Here is an 18,992-nt window from a genome sequence, read left to right on the forward strand (position 1 = left end):
ATCTAGCATATTCATAATCCACCAAAATCAGGTTTACGTGGATTTTATAAATGACAGAAAGGTCTAGATTTTGGTAATATGACAATACACACAGGAAACCATTTTTCAAAGAATGCCAAGTTCATCACTTTAATAACTAGATAAATAAATTCATAACAACTAAGTCAGCCTTTTAAAAACAAACCAGGAGATCTTGATTCAAAACCAAACAAGCACCAGAATCTCATGCACAGCCACGTCTCTCCAGTGGTGTTTCAGAAATAAACCAGGCTACTTCAGCTCACGTTGCATTACATGTACCTCTCACCTCAGTATACCACGTACACCATGTCGTGAAAGAGACACCAAATGTTACAGTGCCTGTATATAAGAAGTGATCAATGCAAAACAGCAAAGTTAAAAGAGAAAACTACCTGCAGGAGCAGGTAGATATGATACCTATTTGGGTTATGAATGTTAAAATTACCCTCCCTTAATTATCCATACAAAAATTAGCAGCACTGCAAAAGAAAAATAAGTGCAGAAATTTTCACCTCACAATATATTTCACAGAATCGTTTAGGTTGGAAAAGACCTTTAAGATCACTGAGTCCAACCGCTAACCCAGCACTGCCAAGTCCACCACTCAACCGTGTCCCTGAGCACCACGTCTACACGTCTTTTAAATACCCCCAGGGATGGATTTATAGCAATGAAAAACAGACGAAAAGAACCAAGGTGTGGAAACAGAAATATCTGCTCAGAACATACAGATTTTAAAGCAAAGCGCAAGCAGACAAGATTTTCAAATCTGCCAGGCTAGCAAATGTCGCACTGAGCACACACGGTTCCCTTGCAAAGCTCACTGGAGTGACCACGTATGCAGAGAACAGACAGAAAGCCTGTCATTTGAGAGAACTGTGTGTCAAACTTGAAGCCTGCTGTTAAACTACCGTACCCAAGCTCAGTGAAGCAGCAGTCAGATGGCTTAGGCTAGCTGTGCTAGCACCACAGCCTGGACCCCACAATCGTACCGTGTCACACCCGACATGCCACTGCTGTCGGTCAGCCTACACTGGGAGCTTACCTTTATTCGCAGGGGTTGGGGGTTTGTTTCTTAACCAAGATTGTCTGTGAAAGAAAACCAATTAAATGTTGGCTCTACCCACTAGGTGTCAGCAGAAGAAAGTGCACAGCCAATGCCTTTGACACAGAAAACTTGAGTCTCGTTCCCCCCTCAATTACCAATATACACAAAACTTAGAAAGTACTACAAACCACCTTTACACACACATCGTAATTACGCAGCTGTTTCTGTTGAAGATGACCTATTTTTGTGAATTAAATATTTAGAAGATGATAAAAACATTCCCTTTGCAAAAAATCCGGAATTTAAAAGTCATTCAAGTGAACAAAATGCTCACATTGGTGTCACTGTTCGAAATTTAAGTCATATTCATAAAGATAACAAACTGCCTCAATACAGCCACGTAAGCACACTGCTTCTCGTGTGTTTTACTGTGCTTAATAGCAGCAGAGGTGTGCGGAGGCTCCAAGTACATCACGTGTGATGGATACTCTCCCATACTTAAAATCCGCCTTAACACAACTACAGAAAACACATGTACACAGTAGGAAACATAACTGAAGCATAAAAATAACTTTGCTACATAAACCGTATGATTAGACTTGCAGACTCTATGATCTGGATATGTTTTTTCATGCAAAAGTTACTGAAGACCTTAGCAAGTTTACGGCAACAGTAACTCACCCATTCTTGGTGCACTGGTTCGTGTGTACATTACACAACCCCATACTTTAGAGTAAAAGCTTCCAGAGTCAGAGCTCTTGCTGCGCTTACGTTCATGTGAATTTAATGTCTGCTCTGTGACACATTCTGGGCCTACACAGAACAACGACAAAAAAGCTTCGCAACATTTATCCCGAAAAGTCAACTCATACCAGATGAGATGGTCTATGAAATTAAATTGTCTTATAAGACAAAAAATACGAAAGGAGGAAAAGCTGCTGAATCTTTGAATTTATTTCCTAAATACCAATGATTTTAAATGAACAGTCAGATGTCTCGAGTTACGGGACAGCAAATGCAAAGAACCACATCATGTTTGGTATTGCTTATGCCCATATTTATGGCATGTGAAGGCGATAAAGAGAAAAAAATGCAATGGAGGTATTTGAAAATACTTTCCTTTCCTAGAAGCTATTTCTTCTATTTGCTTTTCTGCTGTCTCAGACACAGCGAAATTATTCTATTTGCAACTGTTACACCAGTAACAGTTTCAAAATTATTTTTTCCAAACAGTCATTAAAATTTGAAAGCAAACTATGACAGCCACTGTGCTCTTTGTGGATTCTGATACACCAGTGGAGAACAATCAAAGAGTTGCTGCATACACTTTAATATTCTTCCACTGTTCAACACGAAGCTCCCATCACCCCATATTTATATGAGAAGATGTGCATCGCAACCACTTTGAGCACTTGTTAGCACGTAATCCACAGGCCCAGCAAACGGAGCTGAGCAGCTGACAGGAAGTAACGATGAACACAACTGCTGGGTAAAGAGGGGATTACATGAGAATAAAGAAAACTGTTTCAAGTGCAGCTTTCGAAGTACAGCACGACAGAGAAACACAGGGCTTTAAATTACAAGATGCCTTACTAATTGCCAGCTACAACGCTTTGTTATCAAAGCACAATCCCATTTCCTTTTGTGAACTTAGCAAGTCGATTCCCTAATTGTTTTACACATTACACACTACTGCTTGGAGTTCCGCTGCATCTTCTCATGATCAGGTTTTCCAATGGTTTTGAACTAATTTTTAAGTGTGATGTTCCTAAAGGCAACAAGAGTCTCTCAGTAACCGCATTTATTGTTGGCACATTCTAAACCATAAGTGAAGTGCAGAGCAGCTGTGTGACCTGTCCGATACCCCACAGGATGTCTCTGGCAAAACGTGAAACCGAATGTAGCTCGTTGGACTCTGACATGTTCAGCACATAAAACACTTGCAAGTTTTCTTTATCTAAATCTTAATACCAAAAGGCATAATCAGAAATTAAATTTTAATTATAAAAGGACTTGGGAAAGAAAGCCCTGAAAATTTCCACTTCCTGATTATTAAAATTGGATTTTATGACATATTTGTGCAATTATGTGTACAAGTTTTCTTTGATGAAATAAGCAAACCAAACAATTTCTTCTACTTCCTCAGGTTAGCTGTCCCTCAAAGTCACACTTTGTAGGGGTGTGCCGTTGTCAACTCATTTCGAATGTTCATCTTTAACATTCAGCCTTCAAAATACCAGATGGTATTTCCAGAAAAACAATTTAAATTTTTATTTTTCTTCATAAATCCCTTAACTAGTTAATCTCACACACACATCCAGGCAAAGCATACACCAATATTCCCAGAGTTGCCTGGCAACTACTGGGAGGAGCACTGGAGAATAAGGAAGCCTACATGGATGAAGGGAAGTCAGTGTCTCCCCGACACGGATAAAGGAACCTTATGGCCAGAGTGCCTTGCTGGCTTCACTTTTGTTATTTATATGGACAGTACTTTAAATACCTCTCTTTATTTCACTTTAGATACTTTAAAAGCCCAATTCTTACACCCAGACATATATACACAAGTCAATACAATCTATTTTTTCTGCACAGACAACACATGGATTCCCCCAGTAAGATGTGGAAGGACTCATGCTGACTTCAGAAGTCATATTTGAACCCCGAATATGAATTGTTGCTTATTTGATGGTGATAACTGGACTGTTTAAAATTCAGACTGAGCTATTTTTTCCTTCTGGCTTTAAAAATACAAGACAAACTACAGCACTGAAGAGACTTTAGCTACTGAAATATCCTCAACCTCAAGAAACACTATGCCTATAGCCCAACTTCTCGTCTTTTCCTTTAACATCATGACTAAAATTAGATTTATTACTTGTCTGCATGCCAGATCTCTTCATTGATCTTCACAGAGCAGGAGAACACAAAAATACAACACCTCAACTAGTAAGCCTTCATTCTCACTCCACTCATTTAGCCTCCCAACTTACACTCAGAACTCATCTTAGCATCTCCCAGTGGTATTCAAACTCTCCATTGCTACCACCAATGCTCCGTTCTGCCTCCAAATGCTTGCAGATGAGAGAAGAAGGTATTAGGACAAAAGTACATTGTCCTCTACAAAGATCTTCTTGTTAAGCAGCCATAGGTCTAAACAACAGTACTTCAAATGAGCCCGTGAACACCACGCTGAGATTTATCGCTGCATTCGACTTGCACATGTTTGTTTACGCCACTTCAGAAACAGGGAACGCAGAATATTTTGGAACTACTCTGTGGATCACTCTGCAGTTAGTACTTTTCATCCCCCATATTTGTGGGGCATACCTCATGAATTATACCTGAATGTTCCTCTTACTATTTACTTTGTCTACCAGCAAAACGTACACACTTTAAAAGGAACTCCCCACGTACACAGTAGCAAAACCAGAGTGTCACAAAACATGTGGAAATATGTTACTGAAGTCCATGAAGCTACTTGCAGTAAGCCAGGATCAGATGCCTCACTAGAAGCAATAAAACCCGAGATCACATACAGAAAAATCCTTCCCCCACTCAGAATGCACTTAATCATCGCTGAATACAGATTACCTTCTGAACCAGAAGCGAGAGATTGAACTCCCTAACAGAATACTTATCGTCAACAGTTACAACTCCAGACATTCTTCATATTTTTGTAAAAGCACAATTTCTTTACCATGTATGTTCCTAAACTCCATGATTCCATAAATGTGCACATTTCACAGTTAAGCATATATTGTGTAAAAAGCTTACCTTTTACTACCTTTAAAAATAATACAATGAATACCCAGGTTTAGCAGTGAGACAAAACGGTCAACCCTGCATTAGCCTCCTATAATCATTAATTCATACTTTTTTTATCATCTCTCTTCTAACTTAACTGTCTTCAACACCAAGCGACATCCATACCTTTCCATAAGAAGGTTTGTGCTGTGTCATTCATCATGGTGGTTGTGCCTGTTTCTTTTTAGGAGACTGGAACACTGTTTTCCGTACCAGTCAGCCAAAGAACCACAATGCTGACCTTACTAGCAGTAGGTTACACTAGACTTTGAATTCTTGCTATTTTTTTTCCCCACTAAAGCTGCAGACTTACATCTTATGCCTACTAATTTCCTACTTACAGGTTCAATTTTCAAGGCATTTCTGTAGCTCCCAAAGAAAGATGCTTGTGCTTTTAGAAACGCTCTTGCAACACCGTCTCCAGTGGTTGTAGAGACTTTCTTCAGTCTGTTCTTCAGTGCAGAAACCTGAAATCACACAACGGGTATAGATCACTCATATCACAAACAAAGCTTAACACTTTAGGGGACAGTAAATGAAAAGTGTGCTAACCACAGCAGCAGTTATGTCAAAAAGTGACGTTGTGAATTCAGAGTTGAATTTTTCAGTTCCAAAAGCATTACTTTTCAAGCTGTTTTGCTTCTCTAAGATATGGCTGGATTCTATTCAGAAACCAACAGGAAAATAAAAGCTTAATTTCAACCTTCCCTCCTACTTAAAATCCGCCGTTAACATGCTGTTGAGTACTCTTTTAAATGTAGTCCATGAAGTTCCGTGTTGTTCTTTATTACAATCCATGAAAGAATTTCAGCTAAATTAATTCAAACATCAGACTAATAGAGAAGCTGTTCTCCATAAGCAGGCCATCCATCACTACCAAGGCCAAGAACAAATTCTGTAGGTCTGAAGAATTTGTTTGCCACGAATACAAGTTGTTTTTTTCTTTTAAGGCTAAATGCCCTTGTATTTCAGAGACTTAATGGAAAATAACAAAATTAAAGTTTTATTTATGCCACTGGTGGGTTCCTTGGCTGGCTCCCAGACACCCACCCAGCCGCTCCCTCTCTCCCCCTCCTCAGCAGGACTCGGGGAGAAAACATGAAGAAGCAGCTCGTGGGCTGAGATGAAGACAGGGAGATCACTTGCCAATTAGCATCATGGGCAAAACAGACTCAACTTAGGAAAATTCATTTAATTTCTTGCCAATTAAGGTAAGATTTGGATGGTGAGAAACAAAGACAGAAAGTCAAACACCTTCCCTCTGCCCCTTGCCTTCCCCCAGCTCAACTCCCCACTCCATTCCCTCCTCCCCGAGTAGCGCAGGGCAATGGCAACAGGGCTCGGGGTCAGTCCTAACAGCTCCTCTCTGACGGTCCTTCCTCCCCACGCTTTTACCTGCTCCTTGCTCTGCCGTGCGGCATTCCACTGTTCTGGAACCGGCTGGACCAGGCCATGTCCTGCCCCGGCCTCTCCTCACAGCTGAGGGCTCTGCTGCGCCCAGCGGGAACCGGCTGGAACCGGCGGGAACCGGCTGGACCAGGCCATGTCCTACCCCGGCCTCTCCTCACAGCTGAGGGCTCTGCTGCGCCCGGCGGGAACCGGCTGGAACCGGCGGGAACCGGCTGGACCAGGCCATGTCCTGCCCCAGCCTCTCCTCACAGCTGAGGGCTCTGCTGCGCCCAGCGGGAACCGGCTGGAACCGGCGGGAACCAGCTGGACCAGGCCATGTCCTGCCCCAGCCTCTCCTCATGGCGGCCCTGTGGCCTCCCTGCCAACGCCTCGCCACCAACACCCCACACAATCCAGAAAACAAACCCCACCGTTTTCCAAAAGTCTCAAATTAACAAGGACATTCTGTCTACTCGGGTTTTGTTTTGTTTTGGTTTTTTCTCTTCCTGTTTCTCAAGAGATCTAAACCACCTGTGCGCAGGACAGCTCCTCTCCTAACCCCCACCGCCCTCTCCCTTCCACTGTGGAGGTGCTTAATTACCTCAGGATTCACAGAGCTGCACTTTGGGCCAACGCAGCCCTGGGCGTCCTCATTACCATTTACGCAGAGACACTTACCGACCACAACCCAGCAAATATCAGCCAACCACATTTCCATGCAGGCGGAGTTAAAACTGCCATGACCCGGGTTACACGAATAGTCTTTGTTTTCTGTGTACACCAAGTGCTAAAGTTTTAGAGGATTATCCATTACTGGTTCTCTGTGCTTCAAAATTTCCCATACATACAAGAAGGTTGTGACTTAGTTTGATGCCTCTTTTCGAGTGCATACAGCTCAGTAACTAGTGAGGTAAGGTTGTGTGTGTACGTATTATTGTTAGTGACAGTGTTTTCCTTTCCCAAACACAAGCTGGGAAAGGAGATAAAAAAATCTTTCAGAGATTAACATCAAGCTTGCTGTGCCTGTGCTGCAGTGGTTATCAGTTACGTTAAATCATTAACAAATAGCTATGTCAGTAGCAATTTTTTGGTGTTGCAGACAGAACCAGGACAAGCTCAGGTTTTGAGACAGATCTCACACAACACACAGCAACACAAAACCAACAATCCGCACACTGATTCTTGAAGGAAATTCAACTAGCACTTTTAGAGGATGCGGTCATGTCACGTGCAAAACCAGAGTTTGATGTGATACCTTACGCACAAGACAGGAAAGAAGGAGAGCAGAAAGCCAGGACATCCCTAGTCATCTCACTTTGCAGAAGAAAATGAACAATGCCACAAATCTCCATATTATGAAGTTAACAGAAATAATTTATCAATAACTAGCAAATCTTCCTTTTTCAAATGCTATCCTGAAAAACTCCATTGGGGCAGCTCTATATACTTCACACTATAAGGAACATTATAGGAAGATTATTTTTAGAGTAAGCAGACTCTGTTGTAGAGAACATAACTGCGTTTTCTGAGAGTATGAATAATACCTTATAAAATATAACCCGGTGGTTCAAGCGTTCCAATTAACTTTCAAGTCCTTCCCCTCATCCTCCAGCTCATAACAAAAGCTTATTCTGGCCTCATCCATATCTCCAAAATCCTACCAGATGAGTTGAGCTTTTTCTGCCTCAGGGTTTTGCTACCAGCCTGCCTTAGCAGCAAATGGCAAGCTGATTTTACTGAAAAACTGTTCTTGAGTGCTCAGTTTTATCCCTTCTGTACACACATCCCTCACTTCCTCCTCCAGTAGTCTTAGATTTGGGGAGGGCAGGGAAGGGACTCCTCCTCTTGCTATATAGGTGTTAAATACATAATCCATACTGTGTGCTACTTTTTCTTCTTTTAAAACTAGATGTTTACTAACATTTGTGTTTACCAAAACAGTTGCAAAGACATTTCCTTTTAAATTTCCTGCAGATTCTGTTGCAGAAAGAATTTCATTACAGTTATTTAGTATAACAGAAATAATCAAGAGCGCATCCAGCATCGTTTATAAAGCTAAGTGCTGTGGCTAACGCCAATGATCCACGCATTAACGAGCCCATAAGCACGTATTAACATGATACACGATAACAGATTTAGTCTATCATGCCCATAAAATAAGCTCACTCCTATTCATGGAGATAATGTCTCTCAAGGAGCTCTGTTATTCTCAAAATGTAGAAGCTCCATCAGATTTTCAAACCCAAACAGCACACTTCTCCATGCTTGAAGGGGTCTGATGTTGTAGGGATGAAGTACGTGTTTATTTCCTTTATGAACTTCTGTAAATCATCTGAAGGCAGTTCTTAAAAGTGCAACAAAAGGTCCATAGCTCTGAGTAACTTCCGAATCCATCTCAAACATTTTTAGAAGTGGTTTTCTTTAAGCATTCACGTGAAGACAAAAAACTTGCTATCTATATAGAAAGAAAAGGCTCTATGCTTTGTTTTACACCAAACTAAAAGTTCAGAAGGGTAGTCACGGCCTTTCTCTGTTTCAGCTCCTGTTTGGTATAGAAGCACAATATTGATAGGTATTTTGCCAATTCCTTAAGCTTTCAGTTCATTTGCTCTCTTTGCAGACTAAATCCAACACTGTGGGATGACTATTTCACATACGTACACTTTTACTCTTTCAATCAGGATTATTGCAATAGGCACATCATAGTTTTTTAAAAAAGAAAATGTTAACAACAGCATATTTAAAGAGACTAAGAAGCAAGAAAAAAAAATAACTCGTGTTTCTCTGGAATAAATTAGTACATAAGACAAAGTAATTTATACTAGCAGAATTAGGATTGTTTCCTGCCTAAAGAGGCAGTAATACTTTAATAAAAAGTAAGACTGTGACCACTCAATATGAAGATTATTTCTAGCCAAACAGACACATATACATGCAGTCTACCCTGAGAGTGTTTTTAAAGAAGATTTTTATACTTCTGGCAGTTCAGGTTTAAAGGTCAGATTTAAACTATCACCATGTTTCAAAATGCAATCTGTGCAATGCAGCATAATGAAATGGTTCAGTAAAGGTGCTAGTGGAAATTCTTTTAATTAGGTCCAAGGCTTTTCAGTTGTCAACATGAATAAAGCAAGAAACATTCTATTGCAAACACAGTGGAAGAAATAAAAATGGATTCACCTTTAAGAAAATGGTTCTGCTATAGAGCTGTAGTTTAGCACTTCTTGCTGTCCTGAAAGCAGTTAATTTCCCACTAAGTGAAAACCTAGGCTTCCTACTTGTGGTAACTGCTAATGAATGGGCAGCAGCAGCACAGACAACGAAATTACTGACAGCCCACGATACTCATAGGCTAGTGCAAATTTACAATACTCTCACAGCCATCAGATATGCGAGATCTCTTTGGCGCAGCACACCGCATTGCATCAGGCTTCATTTAATAAAAACTACAAGTTGACAGAGCGAGCTTATGCTTTATTCCTTGTAATGTGAAGCTCTGACTACAACTAAGACTAGAAGATGACACTTATTTGGAAATACATGAAAAATCCATAAGGGTTGCATAAAAAAAAAATTACTACCCCCTCTTTGCTATTCCTTGCAACACAGACGGTGGTGTAGGAGACTTGTCAGCAGCAGATGCACTTATTGTAATCACAGTCCTTAATAAATCTCTTTTTTTAATATCGACTATTTTAAAAGGGAAGTAACTTCCCAGGGCGTTCTCATGCTGCCAGATCTTCAGCAACACATCAGAAGCAGAAGGTGAAGGAGGGACAGTTATTCACATTTCAAACAGTTCATCGGTAACGCAGGAGCACACACCTTGATTTCCAGGGCCCTGACCGGAACGGTTCAGGAAGCCTGACTGCTCACAAGTACTGCTGAGGCAACCCGGGGCAAAAAAATGACTCAATGTCATTCTGCTGGAACTGTCTCAACACTATCCATCTCCTTCCACACAAATGTTAACTGGAAAGACATTTCACTGTAGCCTATGTTCGACTGGATCCTAGGACTAAAAGATTAAAGAACAGTTCATTCTAGAGTCCCAAGAATCAACGCTTTAGGTAGCAACATCACTACCATGAAACTCAAGCACAGCTCACTACCTGAAGCCCTAAAATAATCATAGGACCTCATTTACTTGACTAAAAAAGCTGTTCTGGATTAATTACCCGGTGGTGAATGCATCACACTGAAGATGCTTTTCCTCACTGTTCAATATACATAGATTTAATTTAGCAAAGTAAATTTTGTGTCTATTCAGGAGCGCATGAATTGCTCGCTGTTCACATTAAGTAGCAAAACTGGCAGAATGCTTTGCCATAACAGCCATCTATGATCATGATACTGCTGAAGACATTTGTAGTTTCTCAGATCATAAATGCATCTATTTAGACTGAGACCAGTGGGGAGAGACACTCCCAGAATCTCCCTAACCTCCCAGGGAAGCAAAAGGGAAAAAAAAGTAAAAAAAAAAAAAGTATAATGGATTGGCTTTAGAGTCTCCCTGCTGAGATGAACAACTTGATCCACTTACAGTTCCAAACACATGATGCATGAAAGAACTGACAGAAATTCAATTCTTGCAAAGAAGAGCAGCTGCTCTCTAGTGGTCAAAGCCAAATATTAAGCAGTCTGAAGGAAAGGAAAAGACCTAGAGGAGAATACTTCATTATCTAGGTAACTAAAATAATGAAACAAAGCTAAATAAGACATAAACACTGATCCCAAACATTAATTACACAATGCAGCACAATTCAAGTTAAGGCTTTGTTGCGACAAATATTAATCCCAGCTGTATTTATATAGCAGTTGTGAAAAAAAATACACCATGTACGCTCTTTGTGAGCCATGCCAGTTAATTGAATTTGCTGGCAGCACTTCCTCTGCTATGCTCCAAACATCCTCCAAGATAAAATGTAGCTTTTAAATAGACCTGTGGAAAACTGAATCAAGAAATTTCAACTAATAAAATGCAACTCTCTACTGTTATAAAAGTGAAGTAAAAGTAAATAATGAAAGGAAGGAAGTCTCTTAAAATTTATTACATTCCAAAGCTTGAAGTTTTGTGTTTATTGGCGAAGTCTCTTCTGATGTTCTACAGTGCGCCTACAACAGCTCCTTTAATGAAGTCTCATAAAATCTAATATAATACTTGATTGTTGACAAATCATATACATGTTTGAGGCCCCGCACTCACTGTATCCAGACATTCCTTACATAATTCCATTAAATTCACAAGTCTGTCATTCCCGGGTTGTGGATAATGGCACGAGTGATGCCCAGCTGGCAGATTTGGATGCTGGGAGTGAAATCAAAATGAAAAACTATATAAAGCCAGAAAAATTCATGGAAGTAACTTTTATAGACTAAATGCTTGACTAAAGCCAAAATGTTCACAATCAAGATGGACTTCTCATCCAGAGCTCCCTGTTTTCGAAGAATGGATCACACCACAGATCACAGTGAAGTGACGGGAAGTCACAGTAGGAGGCACTGGGTATTCACCATTACTTGAGTTTTTCCTCAAACAGACCAGCTTATATTGAGCTCCCTGCATATCAATTTTATTTCTCAACTACACATAAAAAGGTATAGATCTAACTGTCAGCACAATATTTTGAACTAGTAGAAGAAATCCAGATTTTTCTCCTGCCGTTTTCTCCTAAACAGTCACCCTCTGACTTAAAAATAGCTTCTTACACTCTTACTCACTTTACTGCTCTTCCCTCTCAGCTTCCTTAGTGAAGATGATTACAGCAGCAAGTAGCAAGCTGGATGTATTCTCATCCCATTAAATGAAAAGATCAAGTATTCATATAACACTTCTATCAAGTTATTAAAAAATAAATTAATAACCAATAAAAAGTTTGAATGAGAAAGAAAGTTCTGAATCATATGCACTGAGCAGTGCTAGAAGTGACCATTAAGTAGTCCATTTGATATCCCAACTCAGGACACAAAATGCACAGAGTTCATTAAAGCTTACCTGGAAGAAGTCACAGAAAACACACCCCACCCCCCCACCCCCCCACCCAATTTCATTTGGAAACAAAAGTTATCTAAAAAGGCAAGATATTTTTTTTTCCTATTGGAATGGACAAAGATGATTTAAAATAGCAGCACTTTTTCACACCATGAAGAAGTTTAAATTTTTGTTTCCTGTTCAGATGCACCATAACCTGCATGGTTTTCATTTGTCTTTTCTGCCCATAGAAGACTAACTCTTTAGGGGACCTGAAACCCGTTCTTGCCATTCCAAAACTGAAGCTGGGTTGCTGCAGCATTTCTAGCTCATGTGAGCATCTATTTTCTTTAGGCTTAAAAATGTGTCTGCACATGTTCAAACAAACATTACTTAACCCTTCAAAAGAGGAAAGGATTGAGGTAAAGCCGTTTATTTCTAATAACGAAGAGTGACACAACGAGATGCCTCAGTTACAATCCGAACAGGTCAAAAGGATTCACACTTTTAAGTAATGGAATAGTTGGATAAATCATTTCATACATACCACATCATTAGGAAGGCTCTGAAGGTCGTCAAAAGGGGTTTCCAGTGTGTTGGTGTCTACATTAAGAATCACTACATCTTCCAGGGCCATGCTTCTTACTTTCTAAATAAGAGAAAATTCAACAAAAAAGGGAAAGGAAAATATAATTACGAAGAGTCAAATTTTATGCATAAAGGGCACAACTGATGGCATAACATCATGGCAATACAAAACTTCAAGCATTTTAAAAACAACAACATTCCTGTCTTTCTGTCATCATGTGTTTTCTTTACTCACATTTTCCAGTGCTGAAAAATTAACCTTCAGTTTGCAGAGGGAAGTTCTTAACGTGGTGCACACCGAAATTTTTGAAACCAGGGAGTTACTGTTTGTCATTATTCAAACAAAGATTTCTTCCAAGCACCTCTGCTAATGTTTGCCTTAATTCTGGTATCCTGTTTGCACATTTCAGTTTCTGGCTGAGTAAAGATTTCAACCCTATCTTTTTGTATTTAGAAATTTTTTAATAACAATAACAATAAATAGTGGCTTTTCTAGGAGTTAAGAGTTGCAGTAAGTTAGGGATGGGAACTGGTTTCCAAATTCCAGGTTGAATTTTGGAACTCCAATAGAGACCAGTTTACAACTGTGTTTAAGTAAAATGGACACTACCAGAAGTTAATAAATCAATAATGAAAATGGAAAAAAGCGAAAAGAAAAATAACTCCACCATATCCTGGTCTCTTAATGGTCAGCGAGTCTGAAGTTTTTATCCTGTTCCCATTAACCGAGAGAAAGAAACGTCTCTAATCTAGTTTGAGTGTTAACATCATCCGTAACAGCACACGGACAGACAAAAGAAAAGCATAACCTATTTCTCAAAAGAACAATCATCAGTACCTTTGACTTTAAGTGTCTAAAGGTATTGGTGATCTAAGCAAATTTAAACACTGTCAGACTTTATTTCCCTGCTTAAACAACAGTAAATGAATCACTGATATGAAACAGCACCATTTAAATATTTATTTTAACACTTTTTCCACTAACATTGAATCTTTCTTTTTTTTTTTTTTTTTTGACTGACTAATCATACATATTTAAACCCTCTTCAAACAAAGCTTTGAGAATTTGAAATCAGAAAAAGTGGAACTATAGAATATGGCAATTAAGGAAATTTCCCGGTGATACTGTAAACAAATCTAAGTACCTACATACCTATACATAGGACCAAATGCAAGTTACTGAAAAGGAAAATGAACAAAAACATACTCAATTTTTAATTAAGGTTTTGCAGGGTGGGGGGAATTGTTTCCTTTAAAAGAAACAAATCAAAGCTCTAAAACAATGGCAAAGTTGAGCCTTAGGCATCTAAATAATTACCTTCAGTTTTCAAGGCTCAGTCCTCTGTCTATAAAGAAAACTGCTGTGTACTTAGTGGGGGTGGGGGGGAAGCCGGCAACTATAAAAAACACTTTGTAGACATTTAAGTTTAGGTCTTCCATGAGAAATTTCTTTAACTTAAATGGAAGAATATCACATTTAATGCCTTCTATATAAAAAGCACAAGTACTGCATGACAAACCAGGTACTTTCCTCTCCATTTCAGGAACCAAAGGTCAACTCTGTTGGCTGCATCTGATAAACTCTAAAGCAATCCAGGAGTCTTGCTCCTTCTAGGAGTCCGGAAGCACCAGACAAACTGATTTGCTCCTTCCTGTTTCAGAAAATTAAAAATCTCACTTATACTCAGAGGAGTCTAAAAAGCTCCAACAAAAAGGTCTTGCAACGAACTTAACCAAAGCCAGAAGCTTGTCAAAATTGAGTGCTAGTAGGACAAGACAGAAGGAATTAAAACCTTCTCTTGATTCTTGCCAAAGAAGCAACAAACGTGTGCTTGAGCTTATCAATGGGTGTTTTTGTAACTCTGGTGACGAATCTGCACCTTCCCTTCAGCAAAACGTTGGGGTTTTCTGTAGCAAGGAATAGGCTTGTGACAAGCGGGCAACTGCCAAGGAGTACAGGACAAAAGGATGTTGCTCATGGTGCAAGGACTATAAATGCTGATCAACGTCATCATCTCCACACATGGCCCAGAAATAACTGTATCTGAGAGGAAGGCTACTATGACACTCTGCTGTGCTACACCTTTACATCGCGAAGAGCACAACCTTACCTTAATACTTGTATTAAGATGGTGGATTTCCCTGGAGACAAACCCTCAAGTTTAATAAAACACTGGAGACTAACTTGATTTACAGCATCTGTCTTGCAATGCATTGGAAAAAATACAATTTTTCAATGGTTCAATTGTGGCTTATCCTAGAGAAATGCAGACTGACCAGTTCATCTTAATCCTTATCTGGTTTTATCACCTTTTATTTCACTATAATCTTTGATAAAGGTATTATCAGATAGTTATAAGGAAGGCCTTTTGTCAAATAATCACATGGGTCTTTCAGCAAACGTAGCACCTATCAGCCCATCTGACCTGGAAATAAAAGTATTGACTCTCTTGTTGGAATTTTAGTAAGAATTCCCAGCATCCAACTGCATTTCTCACATTGAATCCCACCGGGCTCTATGAATCGCAGCTACATGTAGACCACTCTCACAGGTCCCGTTTGCATGTTGTAATTTTCTCAAAATACGAAGGGACAGCCACTAAGCCACAGTCAGTCACGTTCTGTATTTCACAACTTCCTGAATATCAAGCAAAATTTTACAAATAAAGGGATACCTGTTAAACACAATGGGTTATATTCAGTATGTCCATATTTTGCTGAAAAAAAAAAGTGGAGAAGCAAAAAACAAGAGGAGCTATGAACGTTATAGCTTCCTTATCTCATTTCACTACAGACTAGGGATCTGCTGAGTCAAAAGAAATGATTCAGTGAAAATGTGCATCACCTATCACTACTGCAAACCCTTCTCAACCATCCTTACCAAGGTCCTTGTAGCCATAATTAATCATCTAAAAACGATCAAATCAAACTAACTTCTACACCTGCCGTTTATTTTAAACGTCTCTTTTAAAAAGAGTGGAGAGGTATGGAAAGCTGGTTTAACAAGCACACTGAACCCATTGTTTATGGCCTCTATAAACATGGCTTAGTAAGAATTACCGACTTAATCAGAGAGAACTTATCTCCTGGTGAAAAGAGCACTTTAAATTTCAGAAATTGCACCTTTACTGTGAAAATCTCTTAACTTTTCAAACAAACTCCAGGGGGCCTTAAACACCAGGTCAGTAAATAAGCAGCATTTAGTGCATCTGTCCTGCTCACAAGCAGCCAAACACTTGAAGCAATTTAAATGTCTTAAGTTTGCAAAAACACTGAGAAACTATATTCTAATAGAAGTATTATGGGGTGCTCCTCTGTCTCACTCATGCTAGCAGCAATATTCATCAATAATACTAACATCAGTTTATACTAAATATTATTTTATTATCACTGTCTGCAGTTGGCAGGTTTTGCATTTTCTACCATAAAAAAATCCTAAGTTAAACTTCTTTCAGGTGGACAATTTTATTAAATGGTTATTTTTTTAAAAAAAACCCCAAACCAACCAACAACCAACAAACCACCACCACCACTCTCCTCCCTCCCCAAAACCAAGTTTGCATAACTGCATGTAAATTGGTGCCAAAACAGAAACCAAGTTGATCGTGAGGTTTCATAACCAGACACAAGTGTGATAAACTTATTACAAAATGTTGTAACAGAAAAAAGAAAATGTACCTTCCACCAATTCCTTTGGAAAGGTAAAACTCTTAACAAAAACTAACATTCCTAGTAGCTCATTTGTACATTATACTTGAATTTATTATGAAAGTATGATTCACAGGAAGTCTAAAATCCATTTGCTTAATGACTTGTCTCTACTTAGTTAATAGTTTCCATTTATTTTCTTAAGAAAAACACCACAACACTGCAGACAACAATGTGTCAATCTGGCTGCCAGAAGCAGGAAAGGCAACGGATATAAAATTTTATTATTTCATGCCCCAACAGCAGCCAGAAGGACTTAATGAAATCACCCTTAGATTTACAATCTGAAATAGCTATTCAACAGACAAATCTGGTTAAGCTGGATGTGCCCCCTGACCTCCCAGCCCTTTGATCTGGGCCCAGCAGGTGGGCTGCTGCCCCCTCCTGTGCATCTCCCACTCTTCCGCCCATCTCCCACCCCTGACGTGGGGGACCCTGATCCTGTACAGGTGATGCTCCAGATCCTTATCACAAGCAGCTGTTGCCAACTGAGTGACAAACCCCACTAGTGCTGGTCTAACGCTATTGTACAACAGAGGAAAAACCTTCTCCCCTTACCGGTGAGTCTACTTGGTACTGCAGTACTTGTCTGCCTTAAAACCTACCCCTCACACAGAATCTCTTATTAAAACACAGTTATTATTTTCATTTTTCCAGTAATTGGCTGAAAGACAATTCTATAAGTAATCTGTCATATTTTTAAATGCATTTTTATCAATACTCCTGAAGCCACGTACAGCCATATTTATGGTATTTGTGAGTGACTAAATTACATGTAATTTTTTAAGACCTGGATTTCAGTTTATATATAACCCCTTCATTTAAACCCTGTAGAAGAGCTACACTTCTTCAGTTACAGCTTGAAAAGGCAGTGATTTACAAATTATAAATGGATGGGAAAAGCTAAATATTAATCTTCATCCCAGTCAAAAAATATGGTTTACAATTAACACTACCACTGGAAGATGCCAGTGGTCAGTGAATTCTCAGGGTGTCTTCTGCAGCAACAGGAAACCACGTGGCACTGTCAGGACTAAGCCCAAGCTGACGTAGCCCGTTCCTCAGAGTTCGTTAGCTCAGACTCCCTGCATGCTAACTGGCCTGTTATCGGAGTGGATCACAAACACAGCATCCTCACGCCTACCTGAAAAACACCAGGTAAATATACCAAAAAGTGCCTCCAGAGTACATGTGTGGGGATCAGAGGACGGAACACACAGCCCTCCACTCACCTCTGCCTAAGGAACAGACTACTGACGTTACGTGGGATCAGCTGCTGCGTCCGACCATATTAAACACAGCATGAATTTTAGTGAACCCTCTTCCTAACATGAACATATTTACTCATACCAGGTTAAAGTAAAACAGAAGCTGCTCATGCGGGTTTTACTATGGGCACAACCGTCCTTTATGCTTCGGAAAAACGTTAGAAGATCATTCTGACAAATGCAATGTGAAGGTTCACACACAAACTCATTCTGGATAGTCTTGCAAGAATTAAAAATCTGGAGTCCCAGATCAAGTCCTTGAGTGACTGGAATATTAAAAAAAAAAAAGTATAAGAAATACTTTTCTCATTAACTTTAACTCTGAAGGTTGGTTTTGTGCCCCGAGTAGACCATGAAAGGGCGGGCATTATTCAAACGACCAAAGCCTGGCAGAGAAGAGCACACTGCTGGCAGCTCAGCATCTGACAGCAAACCAGAACTATCCCCACTGGTTAATCACAACCACATGGGCCCAAATTCCAATAGGTAGTCTACTAGGTCAAGGGCATTCCTCTTCCATCAGCGCCATCACACTAATAACCTTTCCTACAGAAACAGTTGCTGAAACAATCATTGATTATGACAAAATGTAAAAGGCTGCCAGCTAAGTTTGACACCACTTCTAACACAAAGGTCAATTTAATATAATTTGAACAGTAAAATAGCATGCAGCACGCAGGTAGAAAATAAAACAAGATTATGAAAGGGATGTGTTCATTTGATAGAGTTTCATTTTCCTATCTCATTATTTATCAGTACTAAGTACTTATCTTCATCTAATATGAATTCAATTAGTTCCGTAAGCATGTTCCATTATTCATGTGATAGCTCCAGCCTTGCTTATCCAACAGCTTATAAACTTTTAGCCTTCTTTGAAGTCACTTTATGGATTGCTAAATGGAAATCTTATAAAGAATGACTAACTAGGTGATGATAGAAAAGCTGAAAAATAAGAGCACAAAACACAGCTCTATATTTTCTACCATTTTCGCTCATAAATCAGTTGGAGCCCTCTGACCTATAACAGGAGATTATCTTATCTCACTGGAGAACATTTCAGTCACAGCAAATTAGATTTAACAGTCAATGGATAGGCTTGATATTTTAATCATAAGAAAAATTTGTCATTTTCCATTAAAATAACTGCTTCTTCTACAGAGACCCCATGTAACACGCGAAACTGCAAACTAAC

General features: G+C 39.4%; 1 protein-coding gene across 2 annotated transcripts in view; it reads right to left on the reverse strand.

Annotated features, from left to right (window-relative positions):
* Window positions 1-18,992, reverse strand: part of DENND1A (DENN domain containing 1A) — a 208,088-nt gene that overhangs the window by 69,010 nt on the left and 120,086 nt on the right. For both annotated transcript variants that reach the window (XM_086475517.1, XM_086475515.1), the window contains exons 12-13: window positions 12,784-12,885; window positions 5,218-5,343 (exon numbers count right to left, since the gene is read on the reverse strand). In XM_086475517.1, the coding sequence (XP_086331643.1) occupies window positions 5,218-5,343; window positions 12,784-12,885 (228 nt within the window). The remainder of the gene's footprint in view (window positions 1-5,217; window positions 5,344-12,783; window positions 12,886-18,992) is intronic.

This window comes from Leptosomus discolor, chromosome 19 (assembly GCF_034619465.1).
Source record: "Leptosomus discolor isolate bLepDis1 chromosome 19, bLepDis1.hap2, whole genome shotgun sequence".
NCBI classification, from domain to species: domain Eukaryota; kingdom Metazoa; phylum Chordata; class Aves; order Leptosomiformes; family Leptosomidae; genus Leptosomus; species Leptosomus discolor.